The sequence below is a fragment of the Pyrgilauda ruficollis genome, unplaced genomic scaffold, assembly GCF_017590135.1.
Source record: "Pyrgilauda ruficollis isolate IOZ18807 unplaced genomic scaffold, ASM1759013v1 scaffold10, whole genome shotgun sequence".
NCBI classification, from domain to species: domain Eukaryota; kingdom Metazoa; phylum Chordata; class Aves; order Passeriformes; family Passeridae; genus Pyrgilauda; species Pyrgilauda ruficollis.
In genome coordinates, this window is record NW_024508101.1 from 4,542,597 (window position 1) to 4,569,933 (window position 27,337).

At 42.6% G+C, this 27,337-nt stretch overlaps 1 protein-coding gene across 10 annotated transcripts in view; it reads right to left on the reverse strand.

The window, feature by feature from the left end:
- Nucleotides 1-27,337, reverse strand: part of MITF (melanocyte inducing transcription factor) — a 97,730-nt gene that overhangs the window by 49,954 nt on the left and 20,439 nt on the right. Inside the window, exon 1 of one of the 10 annotated variants that reach the window (XM_041466060.1) lies at nucleotides 4,112-4,375. The exons of 6 other annotated variants lie outside the window; for them this stretch is intronic. In XM_041466060.1, the coding sequence (XP_041321994.1) occupies nucleotides 4,112-4,275 (164 nt within the window). In that variant the 5' untranslated portion in view covers nucleotides 4,276-4,375. Of the gene's footprint in view, nucleotides 1-4,111; nucleotides 4,376-27,337 lie in introns of those variants that run through there. 3 more of the 10 variants (XM_041466025.1, XM_041466071.1, XM_041466033.1) reach the window with 3 other exon arrangements.

Sequence of the window (27,337 nt, forward strand, 5' to 3'; positions counted from 1 at the left end):
TGTATCCATAATTCACATGCCCAGACTCCTTCCCAGCTAAAAAGCCATGGTGTCCCTCAAGGCTTACCAGGACCAGCAATCCCCAGCCTAAACCCTTCCATTCATCCAAGGTTTTCTGCTTATTGACTGCACTGTTACAGCACTATTCAAGGCTTTCCAAAGAGGATGAGGCAGCTGGAAGCCTCATCTCCTGCAGATGACATCCTCGCTCTGGCATGCTGAGCAAACAGGATCTTGAGGAGCAAAAGGGAAAGTGTTTATAGAAGATTTGCTTTAAATGATTAAGAATCCCAAACAGTCATGATGAGAACCACACAGTGAATTCTGTGCTCGGTATGTTGGCATTGTCAGCACGTAGGACTTGCTCACAACACTAAAAACAACATGCAAGGGAACAAACAACCCATCACTGCAATAATTGTAACATTAAACCAGTCTTGGGCAGATATTATGCAAACTCTCATTTCAGTCTCTAGCCACTGCACTAGCTGTTCATTACTGGACCTGATCAGATCAGTAAATGTCTTTAGCAACTCTTCTTTCTAACAAAGCAACTCCCCAGGCTGCATAAACCAATTCCTCAGCAGCCCCATGCTCAGAACAAACTTCAATTTTAGAGTCCCTTAAGCATTGCTCATGTTTCTTCTACCTTTTTATCTATTTGTGGAAAAGTTATTGGGGCAAAGAGGATTGTGGAAGCTGAACTACTTGGGGTGGGGGTAAAAAAGCCCTTATTCAGCAGCAAGTTACTTTACCAACCGTTTGGATATTTACACTGCAATTGCAGGACAGATGTGCCAGACTTGCTGCCTTGGGTTTTCACAGCACAGACAGGAAGGTGGGATAAGCTCCAGCTGTCCATGTAAGGAAGCATTAGTGATGTTTACAAACTTGCTAATTGAGGCAAAGCAAAACAGAGGAATTGCCCAACTGCAAACAACTGAAGACAGGCGGCCTTCAATTCCCTTGCTTAGGCCACTCAGTGCCCCCACAACATCCCTGATGTGGGAGAATCCCAAACCAAGGCTCCTGCAGGAAGAAAACCTCCTCAGTTCATCAGGCATCATTGCTATGCTGTCAGCAGCATCCTCGGTACAGGCACACCCAGTAAAGTGCCCTTCTGTCACCAGGCACCTCTCCCAAATCCCAACTTTGGGGATTCTCAAAGTTGGGTACAGATTCTAAGTGCTTACAACCTCAGAGTGTGCACTGTGAGGCAGGATGGCTGGGGCAGGACAGTGCAAATATTATTTGAAGGGACCTTTTCACCTGCCACCCAACAGTTGTAAATTCTGTTTTAAATTTGCCACATTTGCAGGAACTGCAGTCTTTCACAGAAATATTTGGCATTGATTTAAAGCCTTCAGCACTGGGGAACTGCATCTCCAAGGACTATTATGGTAATTCCTCCTCTTCCCTCAACAAAATAATTCTGCATCTTCTTTGAAGCCAGAAACTGTTCACAAACATCAGAAAGGAAATGAGGAAAATAATTACTTAAACATGGGGTCACATGTAAATAAAAGAAATACCAAATGAAAACCATGGTACAGAATGAAGTCTTGTTCAAAATAAAAACATGCAAGCAACATTTATACTTGCTGATTTCACAAAGTCAAAAATATATACAAAAAGATCCACCCTAACCTATTTATAGGTCTTTTAACACCTCAAATATGACCCTGCTAATACACAGCCTTAATTTAATTTTGCAATCACCCTTCTGCTCTGCATGTCTTACGTTGCATCTAAAATGCACAAGCACATCTCAAAGAGGAGACAGGAAAAATCTTCAGAAATAACTTCATGCTACCAAATACAATCTCAAAGATTAACACGGATGTTGAGTTTCTAGAAAACGGGATTTTCTCAAGTAAAACTGTTCAGCACAGCCCATGTTCTGCACAGTTCAGTGACAACTAAGCCATGTTGTCCGTGCCACTTGTAGCAGGAACACCACTTCTTACTTTTCAAAATACATTACAGCCCTTGATTTACTTTTGAAAAAAGAGCAGCCAACTCAAAACTATTTACAAGCCTTTCTGTCAGACCCTCCTAATCTGTTCTGCACTGCCAGAAGCACAACACTTGAATGGCTATTTCTGTTCAAAGCTATATTTGTTGTGGAACTACTGCAAACTCCTGAATCATGTAAACAGAGGCAAGAGCCAAAAAAATGTTTCACTGGACTTGAAGTTCACATCTGCCTTAGTTACTAGGACAAAAAAAAAAAAAAAGGCAGGGCTTAGCTTATAACCAATAAATCCTGCAAAGACTACAGTTAATCATGCATTCCTGCAACAGGGTTTTGTTTAATCTGGTTTACTTAGCATTTATGACCTTGGCAAAGTACCTGCTGGAGCACCCACCATTGTTGTGGAGCAGCATTTCACACCTTCTGTTATTTTAGGCTTCAGCAGGCGACTGTACAGCGCTACATTAGTGAGCCAGGTTCATAAACATGCAGCAAAGTCACCTGGAAATGATGTGCAGCTCCAGACTTGCTGGAGCCCAGCAGTCAACTGTACTGCTGTCCCTAAAAAGCAGTATTGTAGCAGCTCTCAGTCAGGACCTGCAGCTGCACCTATGGGGGAAACGCGCTGCTGGAGCAAAGTGACCCTGCCACTTCTTCATCCTCTTGGCTCAGAAAAGTCAGTGCTACAAACCCTGCTTTCACCTCAGCCTACCAGTGTGGAAGAAAACTTCACCTTCTCTGCACTCACCACCTTCTACTCCTCATGATCCTCCTCCAGCAGGAACAATCCCCAATAATCCCAACAAGCTGGAAACAAAAGGCAGGTCAATATTCCCAACAAGCTGGAAACAATGAAAACCCCCAAAACAATGAAAACCCACAGAGATGCTTGATCCCAAATTCCCACAGATTACATTGATCTACCACTTTGGGAAGGGACCAATTGCTCCCAGTGGTCTTTGGCACTGGTACTGCAGGCAGGAGGACAAGCAGGCATGTGCTTGGATAAGAATGGAACATCACAGGTGGATTAAGGAAAATAAAAAAATGTTTCCTTCATAACCCACATAAATCAGGATTAACCTGTAGTCAGGTTTTTTTTTTCATACAACCATTACTGAATTCAGAAATTTAGTGGCTGCTTGACGCTTAGTTGCCAATATATACCTAATACATTGAAAATATTTTTGCCTTCCACATTCAGGAACTGCAACTGGCTTTGCAAGTATTTAGGGGGGGGAAAAAAGGCTTTTTTCTACAAACTCCAGAACAAACAAGATTCTTTTCTATTCTTTCTTGTTTCTAAAAGCACATAATGCAAGTATAAATGGATAACAGCTTTTATCATCTATCTTACTATAGTTTATTTTTGTACAAATCTTGAACTTCATCTTGAACTAAGATATTCTACCTTTAAAGTGTTATACTTCTGTGCCACTTCCCTTCACACAGCTACAACCTGGCCATAGAACTCCTAATCTTAATAGAAGGATATATATTTAAATTTGCCTTGAATTGACACTACAGACTACTTCAAGTTGCATTAAAGCCAGTATTATCCTGCACACACTTCCAGAGTACCAAAAATGAACATCAGCTGTCAATGCCAGAGTTATTCAATTAAGACCTGCACAGCCAAAGCACTTTGCAATCCTATACACAAACTGCCAAAACAAACCCCAAAACAAAAACAGCCAAAAAAACAAGCCCCATGCCTGGACTAGGGAAAGGCAGCTTCTGTAGGATTTCTCATTTGGCCAGCTCCCAGACATCTCCCTTTCCACACTAGATGGAGCTTTGTCCCCTCTTCCCCAGCCGTCTGGCAGAGCCCTGAGCTGGGATAAAAAGGGTAAAGAGGCAAAGGGTGAAACAGCAGCGTCACCCCAAATAAACATCCTGCAGCAGTGGCTTCAGGAACAGCAAGACACCAGCGAGGACCTGGGCTCTCACCCTGCCCTCCTGGCTCTTTGATTCTAACACAGCCTTGTTTTGCTATGTTTGAAGAATTTCAACAATTCCAAGTCTCAATCCATGCTGAACTCCTGCCAGCCTTTACCATGGCTGCAAGGTACAGTTACACTTCTTTTCCTCTCCACATAAAGGGACAGCAATTAAATTTATTACCAGATTACACACCTGAATTGCACACTGGCTTTCCTGTATCCCTCTTCATATTCCCAGTTATTTTCTTTCAAAATAAGCTCTTCAATCTCTTCTCTATCAACCTGAAACATCTGTTCCAAATGCCTCTGTTCAGGCTCCAGCCTTGGATCCACTGACATTTCGAGGAAGCAACTCATGGATAAAATTCCCCTTGACTTGTATCTGTTGGATTTGGTCTGTATTGTTTCAGACCACAGGTCAAGAGAAACAGCTCATCCTTCTGGTGAGCTGCCACAACTCCATTAGGATCTTTCAAAGCACAACAGGATATGGTACATCATCTGTATTTCCCTGATGAATTTAAACTCAATGGGACTGAGAGGAGCCCAGGGGAATGAGTCACTCCCGATGTCACAAGTGGCCAAGCACTGCAAAGCACAAAAAGCAGCAGCCTCAGGCTGTATCAGACAAGGCAACGCCAGAGAGGATGGAGAAGCAGTGTGTCCCAAGTGCAAAACCTGTGTGTGCCTTGTGGGCAAGGGCTCCTGCTGGGGCAACGTGCTCAAGAACATGGAGCTAAAATTGAGGGGACAAGGGAAACAAGCCCATGTTATAGTGGGAAGCTAAAGAAAAGTTTGGAGGTTGACAGGAGTGAATGTTGCTGTCTATAAATACAGCAGAGAAACAAACACCCAGGAGAGAACAACCCTGGCACGTCACCAAGCGATATAAACCAGCCATGAACAAGATTAAATTGGTATCAACAGTCTCATTCTGAGAAGTTCAGACCTGAAACCATTTCCAGCTGGAGGACTGGCGAAGGAACAACGTGCTCCTTTGCAAATAAAGACTGGTTGCCTAATCAAAGTAGGTCACTGTGGAATAAAGCAACCAGCAATGAATAGCAAGACACAGAATCACAGAATCAATAAGGTTGGAGAAGACCTTTAGATCATCAAGTCCAACCTTTGACCAGCCACCACTTTGTGAACCAGAACAGAGCACTGAGTGCCATGTCCTGCCATATCCTCAACACAGAAGATGCCCTGCAGCCAGAGGCTCCAAAAGGACGGATGCAGAGCAAACTCTAGCAGAGCAGATGGATCTGAAGTAGTGCTAGAATACTGCACACAACAGGAGCTCTTCCTTTCACATACACTGTGCTGGATTAAAGCAGTAAATAATACCTCAAAATGCAACCCCCTCTTTCTAAATTAAAGATTAGAGGTTCCCCCAAAACAAACAAACTCAAGAAACAGCTACTACAAAAAGAGACATCCTAAAGCAGACAGAAGGCATGCATGGCAGGAGGTTTCATTCAGAGCAGATTTAAGAGGGATACCTTTTGAAGAGAAGACAGCAGCTGGAGGGTCCAACAGCCACCATCACCCATAATGACTTCCAACACAAGGCTTTAGAGCAGAGCCCCTTGGGGACACACAGCCTGGGCACTACAGACAGAAGGGGAAATCACACCTCTAAACCCCAGAATGCTCCATCCTCTGTAGCCAACAGCCATGTCCTGTTATCCTACTCAGCACTCACAAGCAACACAGAACTGAAGCTGAAGCTGCCAGGCTCTTACAACACCTGCTCAGAGACTTAGCAAAGAAGAACCTTTCAGTTTGTTACAGCAGCATGAAAACCCAAACTTTTGACAGCCTCTGACAGTTCAACATCCTGAACATGCCATCCAAAATTTCCCCTGAAGTTCAAGAGTGGAGCATAATGAAAACACCTTCACTGACCATGTTATTTCCAGCCTGGGAACAAAGAACTCCAGCCTCCGGTGCGCTTTTAATACAGGCTAATTTATTCTGAAAGAAGTAATAATTAAGTACACAAAACCAAAGTATGGAACCTGAAAAACACCTTCCTGTCTGGCAGAGCAAGTGCTTTCTAAGGACACTTACACTAGCTCCTGCTGCTAAAATAATTTATTAAAAGTAACTCAGGAAAAGCAAAGATGAGCTCAAAAATAGACAGCAATGCTAAGCTGAAAAAGCTACACTAAAAAAACCCAAAGCAGATCAAATGCATTAATATATTCTTGTGATTAAGTCCATATCCAAGTTGCTGAAACTGTAGTCTTTAATATTTGAGTGATTATGTATGTTTGTAAAAATCTTACAAGTGTTAAGTACTACTGAAAAACCAGCACATTAAATCTTTACAGCCTGGGATTGAGAAATTCCCTGAAACAAGAGGAAAAAAGCCCTAGGCAAAAAACCATAATAATCAATTTTCTCCACCCATCCCACCACATGCCTCTGCAGAACCAGCACCAGGTAAATTGGGAATTGCAGAGTCAGCCAGAATAAAGCAGTTCCCAGGCCAAAGGGCTTTCAACCAGGTCCAAGACCTTGGTACTGTGGTGGCCCAGGACAAAAAATGCAGATCAAGCATTAGCAAGTGCCAGAAGGGAGATGCTGACACCAAAACCAGCCTGACAGTTACTTCTTCAGGTAAACTGTACCACTCCTTAGTTAAGAAAAACCTCAATATACTACCATTAAAAATAAAAAGGCAATAAAAGGCTACTGTGATTCCAGTGAATGTTTGAGAGGGTGAAAAAAAAAGCCCTTTCCATGTCCACATGCAAGTAACAGCTGGAGATGGCAGGGATGGGCTGAATAGCCTTAGCCTGGTGAAAAAACAGGTTTTAAGCACAAAAACTCCAAGAATTATAATTTTCTCATCACATTATTCAACAGCAGCATCATTTTATCAACCTCTCAAATACTACCCTGCAAGAAGCTATACAAAAGGGGTTTTCTATAAGGTTTTCCATAATCACTACAGCACAAAAGAAAAAAAAAATATGTTGGCAGAAAACTGATAGGTTTTCTACAGTAAAGCCCCTCTTTATAATTCTTCATTTGAGATTAAATGTAATAAAGTTCCTTAGGACTAAAAAAACAAATATGTAAATCTAAGGTGGATCCCAACCTGCAGGCATTTTTTATCAGTTAACATTTCACATGCAAAAAAATGTAAACAGTGAAGTTCAAGCCAGAACAAAGTTCTTCCCTCATTTCAATTAAAAACATGAATATAACTATTTATCCCAAAATAGTTTGAGCGATCTGGTCTAGTAGAAGGTGTCCCTGCCCATGGCAGGGGGGTTGGAACTGGATGATCTTTAAGGTCCCTTCCAACTCAAACCAATCTATTATTCCAGGATTCCCAGTGGTGTTGGGAAGCTATGGATGCATGGGAAGAAGGAAATGAAAAGCAAAATAAAGTGCCTACAGAAAACAGATTTAAACTGTATTTCCGCATGGCAACAAAGAAACATGCTGCTTGGAAACACCCATTTCTGTTTAACATAATGGTGGTGGGAATTCCGGCCAAAGTAAACTTCAAAAATTTGTTTGCCATGGAGGAAAACCGAGCAAGCTGGAGTTCTGTGTGCAGAATCCTGTTTCAAGAGTGTGAAGGTTTCTTTGTTCCCTCTAGTGCCAGGTCACTTCAAACTTTTGTGCCTACATACTTTATTATGCTTGCAAAACCTTCAAAACGATAAAAGGAAAGAAAACTAGAAGATGAAAAATTTTAATAACCCACTCCTAAAAACCAAAAAGGCCTTCCAACATGCCACATGTAAAAATATCACCAAGTTTGACATCTTTCTTATTCCATCAGTCTACTCCCAAAAGTCTGGCATCTTTGAAAGCAAAATATTATTCACACAGTGCAGAGAGAAGGTTTGTTTTTTTAAAAAATGTTTGCATGAAATCCAGGGAAAAAAAATTATGTATTTACAACGATGGTGCAAATTACATAATCTGTCCTCTTAGATGTCAGTTTTTGGCCATTAGCAACCGTAGCTACAGATAAGACCTTTTATTCAATTATCATGCTAAATTTCACATTTCTGTAAGCAGCACGATAAAGCAGCTCAGTGACTCCTCCCCTGCTTATCTGTTATCCCAGTATCATTTCAGACACTAGAAAAATAATTGCAACTTTCTAGGTTGTGGCTCAGTTGCCCCAACAGATCTCTGTGCACTAACAAGAGTTACAAGAGTTTTCCTTCTGCATCTCTCCTTTCCAGTTAGGTCTTCTAACCTAATTCTAATTCCATGGTTTTAAGTTTGTATCTTCAGCATGCAGACATGTGGGCAAACAGCAATTCCTGAAATTTGTTTCTTATTCAAGTTATTTCTCATGGTATTTGTCATACCAACCTCAGGATATTTGAGTTTTCAAATTGCAAATCAGACTTTTAACTGCTGCAGGATTGGGGAGAAAAAGAGGCTGGTTGAGATTATTACACAGCAACTCTCACAGAGCACTTAATTCCAGCATTAAATTCAGGCACAGATTCAGCACATCACAACCAAACTTAGGGGGGACATGGTCCCAAACCCAAGGAAATCAACAGCAGTATTTCATTCTGACTTCCCATAGAATCTTTGGGCACAGCACAGCATTTTGAGCCAAAAACCTGCTTGCCTTTGCTGCACCTGAGGAAACTGCCCTCGCAGGCAGCGTGGATCCCTCCATGTACAGAGCCAGCTCTGCAGTCCACAGCATCTGCCACAGAGCAAACCCTGACCCAGCTGGCTGCACATGAAAGCACACGCAAAAGGTCTTGTGCACGCTTGTTCAGCTGGTTTGAAAAAGAAAAAGAAATGAGCAAGAAAATATTGGAGTTTTTGTGGTTCCAAGTCAGGTAATTTCTCTATTTTATTCCTACCTGGGCCAGGAGGAGAGAGGGAAAACTAAAACAAAATGATCATATACCACTGCTTCTCCTCCATCTCTGCCAGCCAGCTGCAGGAGCTGACGTGCAGGCACAACCCCAGGCTGGCACCAGGAGGGACAACTGCTCTGTGGAGCTCTGCTGCAGCTCAGAGAAGAAAAAGGGCCAAGGACTTACCCAGGGGATTCATCCTTCCACGTTTCAATCCAAGGCCAGGCAAGAGCTCCCTGGGACCTGAGCTCCTGCTGGCCACAGAACCAAGACTAAACAGAAAGGTCTCAGTAAGCACTGGCTTCCAGAAACTGCACTTCCACTCCTACCATCCACCTCCTAACCCTGCTGCTGCATTTGTGGCTGCCTTTGTTAGAACACTTCTGCAAATGAAAACAGATGAGTAACTATTGCTGCTTTAGCAAACTCCCAAGCCCATGGTCACTAATAATAGCTTTGTTCCTTTTATTACTAAACAAAACCAAAAAAAAAAAAAAAACTTTAAATGCTTGTATAAAATGCACATTGCTGAATGTTTTCTTTCATTGATCCAGGGCCGTTTCCCCATATGAGCTTAGGCCCAGGACTCTGGAACAATTTCTGTGATCAACATGATGTGGAGCGATCTCAGGCTGTTCTAAGGGGTTTCCCTCAAAAAAAAATTTTAAAATCACATTTTGTGCTCCTTCATTTGAGACACTGGGTGTTCAATTAAAAAATAAATCTGAACAGAGACATTCTTGCTCACACTGGAAGGCAGAGGCAGGTCTGAGCTCCCTGGCAGGAGAGCTGATGGATTCAGGGAGGCAGAGGAGCTCTGGCAGCTCCCGGCTCCTGCCCAGCCCAACTGTGCCAGGAGCAAACAGGCGGCACACAGGGAAAGGGCAGCATGTGGGGAAGAGAAAGTGGAGAAGGGCAAGAAGAGAGGAAGAAAACAGAGAGGGGATGAAGCCATTGCTGTGAAGTAACAGTGGGAGAATGACCGCAGGAAAGCCTTCCCTTGTGTGAGAAAAAGAAACAAGAAAAGCCACAATAACTACAGTCAGTACAAAATTCTGCTTTTGCTCTGTGCAATCAAATCAGTACAGGAACTTCTGAAAGCAATAAAAATAACAGACCCCAAGTCTGCCACGCTTTATTTGATGAAGCCTCCCACCACACACCCCCTTCGGCCTGGGGTCTGCTGTAGCCTCCTGCTCCTCCCATGCTCATGCCCCTGGCCAAGCAAAGGCCATGTCCCTCTCCTTCCTTTTTTTTGGGGTGCAGATTTTATACCAATCATGGATTGAAATGTAGCACAATCAAGCCCAAGGCCTCCATTATCCTACAAATGGTGCTGGAGCCACTCAGCTTTGGCTGCCTATGCTGGAAGGTGAGTAGACATCAAGAAAAAAAAAGATGCTGAATATGCAAAAGTCAAGCCACAGCATTTTTCCATCCTAAAGCCTCTAGGGGTTTTTAGCTTATTAATTTCTGATATTGGGCTGACTGCTCCTGAATGATCCCAAGCATTGCTCGGCAAATGTTTTTTTTTTTTCACAGGAAGTAACCAAGCCAAAAGCAGCGAAAGCATCCTCTTGTTCTTGTGTGAGCCCTTTTCTATTATTTTTTTCCTTAGTTTATTTGAACAATAGCACCATGAAACAGCCTACAATAATGACTGTTACAAAATAGGAAGCTGAATTATTAGGCAAGCTCTGTCTGCGTAACTCAATCAGCCCAGGGAGGATATGACAGGCACGACCAAGACAAAGGACTGGGCTCTGTGACCCCAGGCATTCTTCAGGATTCTCTTTCTGAGTTATTAAAAGCTGAAGTATGCTTTTGCTCCTTGATTAGAGGCACCATTCATATAAGTGCAGCAGCAAAGCACTGGCATTTCCCAAGAAAGTGGATCACCAAGTGTGCACACAGAAAACAAACACTTTGGAGAGGCTGGGATGAGAACTCTACCTGAAAATAAGGTTCAAAATGGAAATTCCAAGTTTAGTATTTAACCTTTGAGCACAGAGGGGATACACACAGCAGGAGAGGTAAATCATGAGGTAGTTTTTAAGCAAACACCCAACACCAGTTTTTGCAAACTAACAAAAAATAACTGGTAAAAGTGGTCTTCAAGCAGTTGAAAAGGTTCAACAGCACAGAAGTTCTTCAATCCTGCCAAGAGCATCATCAGGACCAGCTCTGGAGGGGTATATTTTGGACAAGACAACCAGTAACCAAGGGCAGCCACCCACCACCCTGTCATTACAACAACCCCACAGAAACTATGAAAATCAGGTCTAAGTGCTCGGCTGAGCAACACTTTGGAGCCAACAGCAACACCAGTGACTGAGCAAGAGCAATACAGGAACCTGCAAGTGAATCATTAACGAGCAATGATTTCTCCATTACTCACTGTGGATATAGAGTTACTGTGGGTAAGATTTGTTTCTAAAAAAAGGGAACAGCCACCAACATGAGCACTAACACATTCATCAAAGGCCAGCACAACGTGGGAAGGAAAGAGGAAGGCACAGCTATCGGGCAGGCTTTGTCCAGGAGAGCTGCTCATTGAGGAGGGCTCTGTGGAGCAGAGCAGAAGTGCTGGGAGCAGCATCTCACACCATCCCCTTCCACAGGGTCACACTCAGGGGCTCGGGTCAATTGGGTGTTGATTTTGCATCACACCAAGAAATTATTAACTCATTCTACAAAAGCTATACAGCTGTCAGGCTGCTGATAGAGATCAATAACCAACTACTAAAACGTCAACAGTTTGACCTCTAGGCAAGTGTTTCCATACCCCTTCACCCACGTTCTACAGAAAACGCTCCCAGTACATTTTCCCCAAGCATTTGCAGTCTGTGCTACTGAGAATAAGCAACAGGAGAACTGAGCTGACATTCTCAGCCAATCTTTAGGCAAGATTAGCAAGCAATTAAAGCTGTTGTATGAGGAATTTTAAGTGCTCTACAACTTCATGCCAAACAAGAGCTAGTCAAGCACTGGAATTTATTTTTTGCAATTCTGTTCTACACAGAAACAGAGACAAATTTAAAGAAAAGACTTTCTGAAGCGAGGATTCAACCAATTACTAAAACATCTATTACAGTTTAAATACTAATGTATCTGAAAGAAAATCTGCATCAAAAGGGGACGTGCAAGGCTTTACAATTGCTTGCTACCAGAACATTTCAATTTCAACCAAACTGGGGCATTTCAATTACTTTTTGTCCTTTTGTTGGTAAAACATAATTAATGGTAATGCTAATTGCACCCCAGCCACTTTGGGTGCAGCACATCCAGGGAACACTTTTGAAGGCCAGAACTGAATCTCAACCCCAAAAACAAACGAGAGCTTTGCCATCCCTTACCTAACACCAGATCCACCAGGACAGATAGCAGAGAATACAGCTTTTGTCCCAAGAGTTGATCATTTATTCCCAGCTAAAATATCTTCATTAAGTTGCCAGGAAAACAGGATGGAGTAACAGAGAAAGCCACACATTTCATCAGGGTAAGAGTTACAAGATGCTCAAGAGGAAAAGCTTGGTTTTAAGCACAACAGAAAATAAGGCAGATTTGGGGAACTGTCACCCCCAGTAACAATTGCACAGCTGGCATGGGTCTGACAATAAGGGTTGAAAATAATGATTTTCATAAACACACTCAGTGGAGCAGAAAAAGATGTTACAATGAACAAAGCAAGTAAGCAAAGTTAAATAAGGTAGGTAAAGCCTGAGGTACAGTTTCAGACTGATCTGCTGTTCACATAAAGAATGCTCTAGTTAAAGATTAGGGGTGAGAAATAAGAAGTCATTAGCTCTTCTTCAAGGTTCATGATTCAAATCTGACAAAACACACACTTCAGTGTTTCCAAGCTTAAAGAAAATTCCAGCAGGGTCACAGAAGTCGCTATTTTTAGCTGGCTTAATCTCTATGCACTCAAACACAGCTTTTGTACATGCACATATTTTGTTAGCACTTAAAGAAAAAAAAAACCTCTGCTACCAAAAAATTAATCATCCACAAGTTCTGAAAATGCAAATGAGCTTTCCTCTTAATATTAGCTGCTTTTGAGTGAACAGCACTGAGAAACAGCCTATAGCTTTTCCAGCCAAAACTGCTACTGGAAAAAAAACCCAGGTCCTGGAAAATATTCAGTGACAAAACCAAGAAAGAAGAATGTGGGAAGTTACCAGCAATTAATTTCTTCAATAAGAAACAAACTCTTCCCACCCACCATGTACCTATCAGCACAGCTGAGAATGTTCTGAAACCTGGAACATCCAGGCTGTGAAGTGCATTGCGAAGTGCCCAGCACTGGCACTGGGAAGGAAAAGCAGCAGCCCACGGCCCTGGCATTGCTGAGCCCTCTGACAAAAAGGAAATATCTTAGAAATCAGTGGGCCTGTCCTGGTTCCTTGGCTGGCTGCTCACTGCCAAGATGGTTTACAGCTGGGGCTGTTAGAAGGGCAAAGCAAAACGGTCAGACAAGGAGGTTGGTCCAGAAGACCTTTGGGGGTCCCTTCCAACCTAAATCATTTCTGGTCCAGAAATTGTGACATTCAATCCCTGTCTCTTAATTTACTTATCATATACTTAAAAATATTTCGTTCATCCACATTAGAAAGGTTTCAGCCACAGGATCAAGAATGATGTGGCCCAGGCACTGCATCACCCACTGGAAAGATTAATAAGAACATTTATAGTTGCAACAAGCCTCTTGATACTCTTCAGTAACTCCTCTGTGCAAGTATTGCTGCACAGGCTCTACACAAGTCATTTACTCTCTGGGCCCTTGTTGTTAAATTCTTTATTAATCCTTCTAAGTTTGTCTGTTGACTTGCTGTAATTTTAAGAGATCCAGAGATTGAATGCTCATACCAGCCAAACTCTTTTAATAGAATTAACTAGAGATATCATGTAAGCTTTTAATAATGTTGACAACTACTAAATTCAGTTAGCTGAGCCAACAAGAAACCACTGAAACCTTACACATGTTCTCCTCTCCTCATCAAGCACAGAACTTCATGTGGAGGCAGCAAATTTCCTGGCTGCCTCCTTAAACACTAATGGATCAAATCTGACTGCACTGAGTGGCTGAATTCCCCTGTTTCCTCTGAAACAAGAGTCAACCTTCAGCAGTGCTCCTGCTCAAACCCAATACGTGCACACACAGGTTTTCCCGCTGTTCCACAGCAGTGCCAGTGTCTCAGACACTTTTTATCACCTTTAAGCAAGTTTAGGAAAAGATTATGGCTTGGAGAAGCACCTTCTTTACTGAACATCAGTTTTAGTGACAAATCCACAATATTGAGTTAATAGTTATTCAGAACTGAAAACAGGAAGTACTAGAGCAGTGTATATGCATTGGAAAAAATTAATCAGAATCAGTCAAAATCTCTCCTTGTTAGTTTTCTGTAAGTGGCAGAAATCTTCTAGCAGTCATAATTCATAACCAGCCATCACTTCTCTTAAGGTACGCCCCAAGGAAACTTGATGTACATCCAAACTTCTGCAAGCTTGCTCCTTTCTGTTGGATGCATCTTTCATTCTCCCTAAGAGCGCAAATCATGTTCTGGAAAGGCTACAGCATGCCAGGGATTCTTAAAATAGAAAGGCTGTAGCTGGTGATACTGCAAATATAAATACAGCTATTGCTATAGCAGTGGGAGTAACAGCAGTGACATGGACCCAAAGCAGCCCAGTGGCCAAACTCTGCTGGCAAGCAGCCCGTGGCTTCCCAAAACACAAGCAGGAGAAAGGGAACTGCCATTGAACTGTCTGAATGGGCATAATGCACACCAAATGAGTTGTGGCAAATTCACAGCACAATCTAACCCTTGGGCTTCAACGTTTCTAAATTTAGGTGTTTCAGTGCAGGAAGGGAGGTAGGAGAGCTACAAAAAATGCCTTAGTAAGGTAGCAGAGCAAGCTGATTGCAGGTCTGTGTAATTTTGACCTTGCTGTACCAAAAAAAAGCATTTGCAGCTGACAGCTGGGGCATCATGTCCAAGTGCCACTTTGGTATAAGCAGGGAAAAGCACAACCCTAGCTTTCTGTAATTGCAGCCTTAAGAGAAGGATACAAACACCAAAACAAGAACATCAAAGAAAGAAACTGACTGTGAAAGGCTTATCCACCAAACTAGCAAAGCCTGTGAACCCTAAAGTCTGCTTAAAAATATTAGATGTCAAAGTTATCAGAGCTCACCACTAGTCAGAACTGTGGCCAAGTCTAATATAATAATGTCATGTTTATTTTTGTCCCTGACTCCAGACTAGGTGCTCCAGCTATATTTGTGCTTCTTGTAGCACTTTTAAGGAAACACACACACTGACTGAGCAGAGCAGTAGAGGGTGCCTTAGATGATCTATTCCAGACAGCAGCCTTGCTGCATCACCAAGTTATTAAGCAATTTCAGTCAACAGAAATACCAGAGCATATCTTGGGAAACACTTTCTCCAAACACTTTAAAATTATTGTTTCTATTGGACTAAGGACAAACAATATTCCATAGGTTTTGGAATAATTTAGTAAGCCTTGCTCGATAAACTAAAATAAAAATATTTCAAAAAACATCATCTAATAGGTGACTCAGCCTTCAGACATGTGAAGATGTGGCCAGTGGTCAGAGCCACTCGAGCAGAGTCCATCTGGCAGTGTCATTCAAGCCACCAGACACTGCAGCACAGACATCTTTGCACAGCAAGTCTTCCCAAAACTCCTGAAGGAAATACTCAAGATCTCTCCAGTTTCTGCACAGCAAGAGCACAGGTGGGGAGAGGGGAGACCCCAATGCCCCAGCACATGCCTCTGATTCCAGCTGCACTGTCACTGACTAGAGCACAAGTATTAATTTCTATGTAGAAAACAGACAAACCAGCAAATTCTACAGAAGCCCCCACTTCTCACATCTCCTCCCTAAGTCACGCTTTTAGCTTCAAGACAGAAAGTTGCCTGCCTGTCTGTACCCTCTTTTCCTCCTTCCAGCTTGGTGTTTCTTACCCCACACTCAGGATGACAGGCTGCAGATCCCATGAGCTGGACTCAGGCACCCACACAGCAAAGTCATTGTTTAAAGATCCTGGGCCAGAACTCCAAGACTCAAAGGAGATGGCCCAGACCACCCTGGGTCAATCCTGACAGTATTCAGTACAGCTCCTTTGCCTTGCCTAAATATAAAGAAAACCAGGACAGATGTCTGCAGGATGCAGATCCACAAAGCACTTGTTAAGAGCAGCTGATGAACAAACATGTTCTGCTGAGACATCAAAAGTTACATTTTTATAATAACAAAAAGCCATGTGCTGGAAGCCACGACACTCACAGGGCATGAACAATTCCAGAGTTTGCAAGGAGACTGCTTCTTTAGATCAACAGCAACACTTGGAGGGGAAAGCACAAGCTTTTAGCAGACAAATTGTTCATTAGGCTTCCTGGTGCTCACAGTACTCACAGCACCACCAGGCTCCAAAACACACTTTTTGGTTTTGGTATTTCTCACACAACACAGAAGGAGGGCACAGGACAAAGTTATTTCTCTTCTGTGAGCTCTGCATGGTTATATTCCAGTTCCAGCATCTACAATGTCACAAGATTAAAGAAAACTACCAAACTATCAGAAAACACTTTGATTGATGGCTGACCAAATCTAAAATACCATGAAGTGCATTGCTGTTTCAATAGCATGTCAACATGTGGATCATCTTTAGCAACACAGAGTTTTTTCACATGCTACTGGTTGCATAAACCAAGAAAAATGCTGCTATTGTGGAAGAACTGAGATGTTTCTATGGTAAAGTTCTTAAGGCATTAATTGATTCATTTCCACTGCATTTTTCAGGAGCCCAGTTCTTAGATGCAAAGCTGACTGCTTAAATTCTATTAGTCTTGGGGAGGGAAGGGGTGGGTGGACAGGAAATAACAGTTCATGAACAGAATAGAAAAATGTAATCAAGCCTCAGCTTCCAATTCAGTTTTTCTTGGCTGTATGATGGGAACATGTGAATTCAAGGCTGAATTCCTCCTCTTCGATGACAGAAGCACAGCAAGGCTTTAACATCACTGGCACCATGCAGCACAGCCCTCATGCTAGATCCTGGTTACCCCACTTCTAGCCACAGAAGCAAACAGTTCTGAGCAAACAGGCAGAAATAAATCACAGTGAGATGACAGCTACAAAGCACACACTATGGTTAGTTTGGGTCATGGATATAGGGATTAATGGATAACAAACAGAGGATAAAAGAAAAAAAGTGACAGAGAGGTCAGAATCCCTTGTCACCCTACCCTGAACACAAAACAAACTCATGTCCTGCCACAAGTGCTTGCTCTCCACCCTAGCCTGGTCTCAAAAGTGGACAGTTAGCAAAATCCTTACAATTTCCACTTTTGAACAAAAATTTCTTAATACAGAGAGCAGCCTCTCCTTGTCCTGCAAGCTGAATTTCTAACTACTACTACCATTCTTTGTTTCTGTATTATTTTCCTATTCTTTGCTCCCCAAATTAAGTAAATTCACAAAACAAGAGCTGTAGGGATCACCCTTGGGTTTGGGCTGTGCAATACACTATACAGCAAAGAGGTATAGCTGGGATTCCTTTATAGTGTGAAAACACAAAGAACCAAGATCTGGCTATTGGGCACGAAGCTACAGAAATTTCATTTCTTCAATAGTAAAAAGAGAGGGCAGAGAATCAAGTGAGGAGAAGAAAATATAACACAAAAGGAAGACTGCAGCACAAGAAGCCTTCCCCTTCAGGAGAAAAGGTCACAGGAAAATGCAAGAAAAAAAGAGATGCAAAGAAGAAGCTGTCAGGACAGAGTCAGTGTCAGATTGTGAGGAACAATCCCAAGGGATGTGGCACAGGTGAAGTCTGAAGCATCAGCTGCATGAGAAAGGTAGGAGATAGGGCAGCTGAGGAAAGAGGCAAAAAAAAGACAGGGCCAGGAAAGTGTGGAGAGCACAACTGAGTATCACTGTAGTAAAGATGGAAGAGTAGCTGTTAGGGTGTATGTAGAGATAGACAGATGGGACAGGAGATAAGTATTTACAGGCGCAGGAAGAACTTAACCATCAGATCGTGAAAAGGGGAAGTAATGTAGAAAAAAAAACAACATTGGAGAATTGAGAAAATAAGGACAAGAAGCCCCAAAGGCTTTTGGTTTTGTTCTGTTTAAGGACAGGACAAGTGTTGTGTAACAAAATCTAAGGAGCAGCTTCACTAAGTGAGCAAGTCAGAGTTCACTCTCCATGCATGGGACCACAAGAAGAGCACTTCCCAGCCCCAGCCAGGAGCACGAAGTACAGAAACTTCCCTTCTCAGGAACCTGAAGGATGAGAAGCAGCCTGCTGTTGCTGTTATTGTCTGCCAGGCCTCTCTAACTCAGAGCTCCAGCACTGACTATTGAGCTCTCAATATCCCTACCCGTCAAAGAATATCACTGCCAGTAGCTTAAGGCCATGATTACCAGTAATTGCAACTAATCCAGCTCTGGCTGCATGGAGGGAAAGGTTGTTCATGTTCTGAAATACTTTGCAATAAACTCTTATTTTACAAGCTCACAGGAGAGTTTTACTTGATGGTACTAACATCAGATGAAATAACTACAGGACTTGGCAAAGACAAGGATCCTGTTCCTCACTGCTGCTTATCTCCATCACCTGAGGGTAAGCTGTTCCCCTCTCTCTTTATTTCCCCATTTGCAAAGCAGGGATGATGATAAAGGCCCCTTCTATAAGGCATTTTTTGAATTAGAAAACACAGCCACTGTTGTCCAAGCGCAAACAATGGTCCCTGTTCTAAAGGAAATGGAGAGGGGCCAAATGCTTGGATGTATAATCCAAACAGAGCTGCACCAAGGGAGTGCAGTCTGGCAGAAGGTGCATGGCAGCCCAGAGATGCTCAGCAGCACTGGCATTAAGGGGAGGAAACACTCCCCCCTCCCTGACTGCTCTCCCCTTCCTCCCTGCACCACCCAGAACAACACTCCACGCACATACCACTGCACTGCTCAAGCAGCTCAGCTCTGAGCGTTTAAGCTCCAGACACATATATAAAAATAATTACAAAAAAATGCTGGGATGCTGGAAAATTTGCTTTCATATTCACAGCATGTTCCTTTTGCCTCTGCAGTTTCTTCTGATGCCTCTGCCCAGATGCGAACCGAAACTGGTTAAGTAACAGTGCAGTTCACCCTTGATGATGCAGAGTTTCTAATGAGGGACTTCCCAAGAAAATAATACCCAGACTTTGAGTAATAATTATTCATACATGTTATAAATAAACACAGCTCCTAATACTTTTAATTAGATGGTTTCCACCGACAAGTTATGTTCCCTTTAAATATTTACATTGTGAAAAGAAACCATACAGCATTTATCCAGTAATCTAGGAGTTGAAGAGTGGACTTATATCAAAATGGACTTACTGGAGACCCTATTACAGCTTTCTCTTTCTGACTGGTAAAAAAGTGATGAGGACCAAAAGCATTAATACACTCTATTACAGACATTCGAACAAAATAAATTGCTTAAATGGGTAAAGGTTTGTCCATCTGCATTAAAAGTTACAGTAACATTTGAAAGCATTAAACAATGCAGCTGCTGAATGACTCGTGTCTGCAATTCCTGAGAGCTTTCAGTACTCAAAGGCTTCTATTTTGCCACATTCCTTTGAGCACACTGGGTATTTTACCTACTACCTGAAAACAGTTTATTTATCAAAGTCACAAAACCTAAAGCTCTGTATTTCCCCCTCCATATTAGCATATCAGGGGGGTTACGCACATCCACTCATACATACACCAAATCTCTATCTGCTACTTAATTACTTGTTTGCACTGCCACAGAGCACAGGAGCAGTCAACATCAATCAGCATCTTGTACAAACAGCACCACACAAATAGCAAACATGACCACTCATGTCCTAAAAAACTTTAATTATAGAAGACAGACAACATAAGAAACATGAGGGGAGACAGAAGAGTGCCAGGAGACAGCAGCAGTCCTTACAACAGATGCTAGCCAAAGGGTTTGTTTGTCTTTATTAATAATGACAAAAAAGCCTGAACCACTTCATACTGTGGATCTCTTCTTGCCTTTGAAGGAAGGAGAAATATCTTTTCCATATGAAATGGTCAACACATTTTGATGCAACAAACCCAACACAAAGTTTTACTTGAAACAGCATTGTAGCTGGGAGTCCTCCCTCTGCTTCCTCCCCAAGTGCTGCTCTGCTGACCCTTCCCCTTCCCTTTCTTTGGATGAAGCTGCCATAGAAGTGTTGGAGCAGAAAGTAAATTATCTCAATGATCATCTTTACCTGCCAATTTATCTCCTGCACTGCAAGCTGAAGATCACAAGGGAAAAAAATGGAAGACAGATGGCAAAAAATAAACTAATAAGTCTCTTTCTATTAAGAGCACCTTGTTAAACAACAACTCAAAGAAACTGGAGAGATGGGGCGAAAAAAGACCATGAGGAAAGAAAGGCAGGTAAGCAGATTCAGCCAGACACCTGCTGCAAAAGCTCTGTGAGATGACTCACCCCGTGTTCTGCTCCCCTCTCCAGCTTAGCTCAACACTGGATCAGAGGGATGTGCTACACATCAGGAAAGAAAGGGTGGAGTTGACAGAACATTTCCTGGGCAATCACAGGAGCAATAAGCAGCCTGTTTGTCCACCCAGTGCAATTACAGGAACAGCAACACTGCTCAAACACACTCAGCACGCCAGAGAGCCCTGAGAACTGCTCCATCAGCCCCAGCTGCCCGAGTGCAAGAGGCTGGACAGAATCTGTGCCTGGGATAGCAAGCTCTAGAGTACACAGCACCCACTGGGAACAGTGTAGAGGCTCCTGTGTGCCACCAAGAGCTGTAAAAACACGACACCCACTCTCTGCCATCTCTCAACTTACAGCACAGTTCCCTAATAAAATTATTTTAAATGGCTTACAAAGATAACAATCATGGAACACGATCTGTTGGACACAGCAAAAGCTTTGGGAAGGGGAAGCAGATGTGCTGTAACACAAGACAAATCTGGAATAGTGACTTCTAAGATGAGAAGGAAGAAGGTGAAGAACATGTGGGAAATTATGGCAGCCAGCTCCATATACTAACAACAAAACCACCTCCATGCTGAAAGAGCAAGTACGAGAAGAAAGGGATGGGGAGCATCCTGGGGACAGAAGATGGACATGGAAGGATAAGGAAAGTTCTCACAGCTGAAGATATATTTGACATACTTAATTTCAAGCTAAAAGAGAAGAATGGGCAAGAGACAGATTCTAAAGGCTTTGAGTTCCTCTTTGTGCTGCATAAAAGAGCTAAGGATCTTGTAGAGATGCAGTCCCACTTATTCCATCAGAAGGGCCAAAGGCACATAGACAACAAAGAGAGGGACTGAAGCCAGAGAGAGGAGATGAAGCAGAAACTCACCTTGACATCAGCTCCCAGCCAGGCTGCTGACACCTGCCCTAGAAACCCTCCTGAAAAAGCTCCCTCTGGGCCGGAATGTCTCACACTGGCCTGCTGTCTTGTTCCCTTCTCCTGCTGTCTTGTTCCCCGTGGAACAAAACTCCCAATACCCCATCACCTCCCCTCACACATCCAGCCAATACCTGCACATCCTGTGCTATTCATCTTTCTCATCTTCTCTTCATCCTCATAGCAGAGCTATTACCTACAACACTCCTAATCACAGTTAATTGGGTGTCTGCTATATGGAAGAGATCCATAATCTTCAAAGCATCTCCCAAACAAACTAGAGCAGGAGAGATTTCCCCCTCTGCTCATGGCATTTGGCAAGAGCACAGCAGCAGACATTACACCAAGTAGCCTTTTTGTTTCCACTCCCTGAGTCACAGCCCTATGCATCAAAGATTGATTTCACACCTATCTGGGATGAATGAGCCTTCCTAAACGTTTATGACATGCTTAAGAAAAAAAAAAGGCAGCAAGGGGAAGGTATGACTCACCAAGTATTTGCTAATCTATAGCTGATCTGCAGAAGTTGTTACATTTGTATCGTGTTTCAGAAATGCAGATTTCAACACTAATCTCAGACCTGCAGCACAGCACTTCAGAGTTACGGGCTACCACAGCTGCTGGATGGACAAACCACACAGCAGCCTCCTCCAGGAGACATGAAAATACCAAGGTACACAGGTCAGTCAGAAATAAAAGGCTTCCTTAATATTACATACTCATAGATTCAAGGCTTTTTGCTTGAACTCTGCTGTAATCCCTACTCTCTTCTCTTAGGTGTAAATGGTAGCACAAACTCAGCAGATTCAAGTTCATTTTATTTCTTTTTAACCACCAAAATTCTTCTCAGGTTTCCAGAAGGACCATGTTGTCTCTTCCCATCCTCAAAGGTATTTGGCACAAGAAGAGGCAACACCTGTACCAGAGCTGAACAGATAAACTGTCTCCCTTGGCTGGCTGAATCACTGTCTTAAATTAAGCACAAGAATATGGAAAATCCCAAGCTTTCCTTTGCCTCCCCAGATTCCTACTCCCTGTTTCAAGGGGAGGTCCTACACAACTGCAGGAATCGGTTTTGCCCCCAGGTGCAGACAAGTGAAGTACATGACAGCAGGCTCCAGATGCCTTGGCCCAGCTATGTTTTCTTCTCCCAACAGCAGCCCCTGAAGTTACTTTTAGGAGATGAATCCACGCAGAATCCAACTACACAGGTGGTCTTTATGCAAGGAAAGGGACAGCAACACTCAGAGCCAGACTTGGAGGAGTAGTAAATTCCTTGTTTAGAGAATCCTGAAAATACCCCAGCACACATTTTTTTGCACCACAAATGTTGAAGCCTGCAAAAGCTGAGCAGAAAGAAATGGCACCTATGGAAAAAGTTTTAAATTGCTGAAAAATCCATTTTTCATTAAAACCATCAGGGTGGGACAACTAGGGAGGATGGACCTACCACAGCCAGTGGTGCCAAAAAACTGAACTCCGAATTAGGAAGATGAGAATTGACACTACAGACCACACCACCAATCCCAGCAACATTCACAACAGCTATTATCAATTTCAATAAAATAAAATAAAAAACCCAGTTATTAGCAAAGTTTATCCCTTGCTATTCCCAAAGCACAGAGCTGTGTCCACTCTAGCAGATGCTCACTTGCCTCAGTTATCCAAGCACATCCAACCCTGCCAATCCCCCAGAAACAACCCAACAGCAGTGATGTTCACAGGACACAAGCAAAGAGGTCCCTCTTCCAAGCAAAGCCACACACATCACTCCACACACTTTCATAGAAACTCTTTTATTTTCCTTAATCAGCCAAAGATTTAGGACTGTGCCGACCCACATAAAAGAAACAATGCAATCTTAACAACAAAACCTAAAACATGCACAAAAATAGAGACGTAAAGCCTCAACACCAATGTTTCTCTAAAATTATATCCATTGTTAAGTTACTGGACATCAAAGCAGAACAGAAGACAAGTAATTCTGTGGTGCTCACACCTGATGCAGAACCTCCTTGTTCCACTGCCACCTGTCAGATGTGATGGGACAGAAAGTACACCATGGTTATATCAAGTACATCATGGTTATACCAAGTATATCATGGTTATACCAAGTTATGTCCCTCAACTTCCACCAAAACAAGGTGGGGTTTCTGTCTGGTTAGGGTTTTTCTTATTTCTTTTGGTTAGTTCGTTTTAGGGTTTTTTGATACTTTCCCCCATTTTTTTCTCCTTTTACTTCAGCAAACCCAAAGCCTTTTTGCTAGTTTTGATGCTTTCTTTTCCCCTGCCCTATTTTTACTGTGTGTGGGCACTTGAATTCTCTTTGATTACAAAAGAATTAAGCACTCAACAACCTTAAAAGCCGTGTTTCTTTTCAGTATGTTGTTCCTATTGTATTTCTTTTATGTTCCACTTCAATGGCTACTAACATACCAAGCCCAGGACTTTGTTTTTTTTTTAAATGAAGCAGATCTCCTGACAGCACTGGCAACAGAGGCACTGCTTGAACAGAGGAACCAACAGTTACTCTTAACAGTGCATGGTAATGAATGAGACAATCCCCATTAGCCCTGGCTAATAACCACAATTTCACACCCTACAAAAGTCCTGCTGCTTGGCAAAAGAGGAACAGGCAACCTTCAATTAACTCCTTCTTTCTTGTTTAAATATAGTTTCCTGCGCTTACTGGTGACCAAATCCCGTTTGCCTAACTCATGAGAGCATTTTATTTTGGTGGGAAAACTCCAAGAATTCGGCTTTCATTCAAATAAAACCTGAAACTGACTTTAGGTTCTCTTGTGGGCTTAATGTCACTAAGGAGGAGTCTGATCGTTTGCCAAGACATTAAATCTTCCTCTCTACCAGGTAAATTCTCACTGGGTAACAGCTGGAAAAGAGCTGGATGACTGACACACATGAATCCAACAACTGAAAATAAGCAGATTGATCTGTTATTCCCATTCTTGCCAGCAAGTGTTGCTGTTTACCAAGGGAAAGCAAGAATGGGGGGGGAAAACACAGGAGAAAAAAGTATTGCTAAATTTTCTTATTGTGTTTGTACCCAAATCTTTCCATGCAGGATTCTGATTCATCAGTTGAAACCCAATGTGGCTTCAGAAGAACGTGCTTTCAATAGCTTCTGAAAGCAGAAAGCTTGCAGACTTCGGGAAAAAAAAAAAAAAAAAAAGAACATGCATATGATCTTCTGCAGTGTTGATAAGCACATAGCAAATGCCCAGGGAGAAATTTGTGTGGGGAGATAACTGCAGAAACTATACTTAGTAACAGAGTTCTGCATCTGCTAAACTAACTCTGTTGGCACTGCGCTGAAAATTTATATTCACGAACACGTGTTCCAAATGTTGTGAAAAAGATACTATTTTAAATCCTGGTTTATGTAACCTGAAACATCTCTGAGAGCTCATGGAGGTATTTTCACTGCGTACCAAGCAGGAGCAGAGCCTGGTGGTCCCCAGCACAGCGGGGACTCAAACAAGAGCCAGTGGTGTGAGGGCAGCAGAAGCTCTCAAGTTAAAATCACAGCAAAAAGCAGAGCAAAGCCCCAGCACCCACAGATTATACAATCACAGGCCTAAACATGGATGAAAACTAAGGCTTTAAAACTGGGGTTTTGCTGTTTAAACCGCTGCCACTCAGCACAGGGAACTGATCTTTAGCAAAACATTTAAGCAATTCCTCAATGTTCAGCATACCATGACATTTCATTTTGTGATTGTGCAGCAACATAGGATTCCCAGGCAAGCCATAAAGCCCTTAAGAGGCCTGTAGATGAAAATAATATAGTGCAAACCTCGTGTGTGACAGTGAATAAGATAGGAACTTCATCTGAAGACAATGAAGCATTAGATCCTCAGTTTTCTAGACAATTACATTGATCAAGATTCCAATACTTGTTTTAGCCATCTTATTTCACCCTGCAAACTACTTTTGGTAGGGCATAAGTTCATTACAGACTATTTATTCCCTTCTATCATCAGCCACTTTTTTAAGTCCTCCCATTTGATTTTTGGACACTCTCAGAAGCTGGGTAGAAGGTTCCTCTCTCCCCAACACACTGACAGTGCCTCCAAAGGTAGACCAAGCAGAAACCATGGCAAACTACCCCTTTTTCCTAACTCCTTTATGGTTATGCCTCTAAGTGCCAAACAGAACTGGACCCCTGGATACAGCTGTAAATATTTGCTGTCAAATGGAATAAGACCATTCACCTCTAAACCCATAGCTGAAATCTCATCAAACAGCTGAGAATGGTCTCTGTGCTTGACAGCACCTGAAGACCACTGTGACACCTTCCTGCAATTATAACTGAACACATGAGAGACTCAAAGTTTGAAACATTTTGGAGAAAGAAAGAGGAAGGAAAAAAAAAAAGCCTAAAAGTTGCAGGGACTCCAGAAAAACTGGTTTTTACTTGGTTAAACAGCCAAAAGCAGTATTAGATTGTACCACCCACACCAGCTTTTCTCAGAACCCCTTCCCCCTGGCTCTCAGGGGCCATACCTTGGTACCAATTTTGAAAAGCAGCCTCCCCCTTTAACCACCATCCATTAAAATACTTTTTCTTAAAGCTGATGGTACAGACAAGCCCTACAGTAGTTGCAGAGAAGGTATTTTTTCTTGCTAAGCCATCCTCATGGCAACAGCCAGAAATACCCTTCAGTAACCCCTACGTGTCAACAAGCTCCATTCCAGCCCAGGCTGTTTGGTATAGCAGTTCTTTCACAAGTCTCTGGTGGGACTGTAAATTCTGGCAGTGTCAAATACATTTCCTTTTATTACAAAACCATTTTGAAGCCATCAGAAAGACTTCTCATTTGTAAACTAGCACTTCTATATTTAGGATGTTACTTGGATTACAGATTTATTTTTTCTTCCTGACACTGCAGAAATGGAGGAAAATAAAAGGCAGGAACACTAGCAGAGGCAAGCAGACAACTTTTCAAATACTGGAAAAGGGTTTAAGCTCTTGAAGAAGGGGACTATTCCTCTGGTTTTGAAGGAAAGGCCCAATTCCCAACTTCCAGATGAAACACTGTCCCTAATTTCACCCCTCTGTAAAATGGAAACTCTTCCTCTGGCCAGGCTCACCTGCAATGTGACTTGTGGTTTGCTTCAGAAAGCAAAGGGTCAAAGTGGTACCGGCATGTGGGGTGAAAACCCAAAGATTCATTGAGTACCCAGTCAGGAGAGGACCATACACTTCCATAACTCCCTATTTCCTTGCTGCAAGCACAAACACAACCTACTGACCCCACAGCCAAGCCAAGGGAAGCAGGTCCCCTCAGAAGGCATCGGCTCCCCAGACAGAGGAGCCTTTTACAAACACTGGACTAAGTTGTTTTAATGCATATGCTGAAGTACATCATGATACGGACTTTGTGAGTCAAATAAAATATGACAAATAGTTGATGGAAGTACAGATGTCAATTTTTCAACTAAACTAAGAACACTAGGAGAACAAACAAGTCTACTGTACATGCAAAGATGAACAGAGAACACAGCTTGGCGTGAGAGACTGCTACATGAATTCTAAATCAAACTAACAAACATTACTGACAGGATAATGACTAATACCCCATGTAAAGCAAAACACTTATGGACTTGGGAGATTTTGGTGTCTTGGACTGGATTCTCCCAACTCAGATGAGTTTGTTTTCACCAATTCTGGAATAACTCACTCAATTACCTTCTCAGAGTAAACTATATCCAAGATTTTGATTCCTTGACTAGAACCTGCTCTGCTGCTAAAACTAACACCAAGGCCTACCCAAATGGCTCGGTACAAATAAACTGGGGGAGGGTTGCATACATTACTTCCCAGATCTCTGGATAGACTTTTTTGGGGGAGGAGGGCACTGTTCCAATAGTTTCTTAAAATTACGGCAGCAGAACAGAGTGTGAAGCTGGGTGGCAAGGAGCTGCCAACACATCAAGCACTTGCAATGATTCATTAGTCCACACTTTAACGAGTTGTTCCTGGGTTGGAAACAAGGAGAGAAAGAAGGAACGAGACATCCAACCTGCCAGAGCTTGGCTGAGTGGTGCCCAGACCCCAGGTGC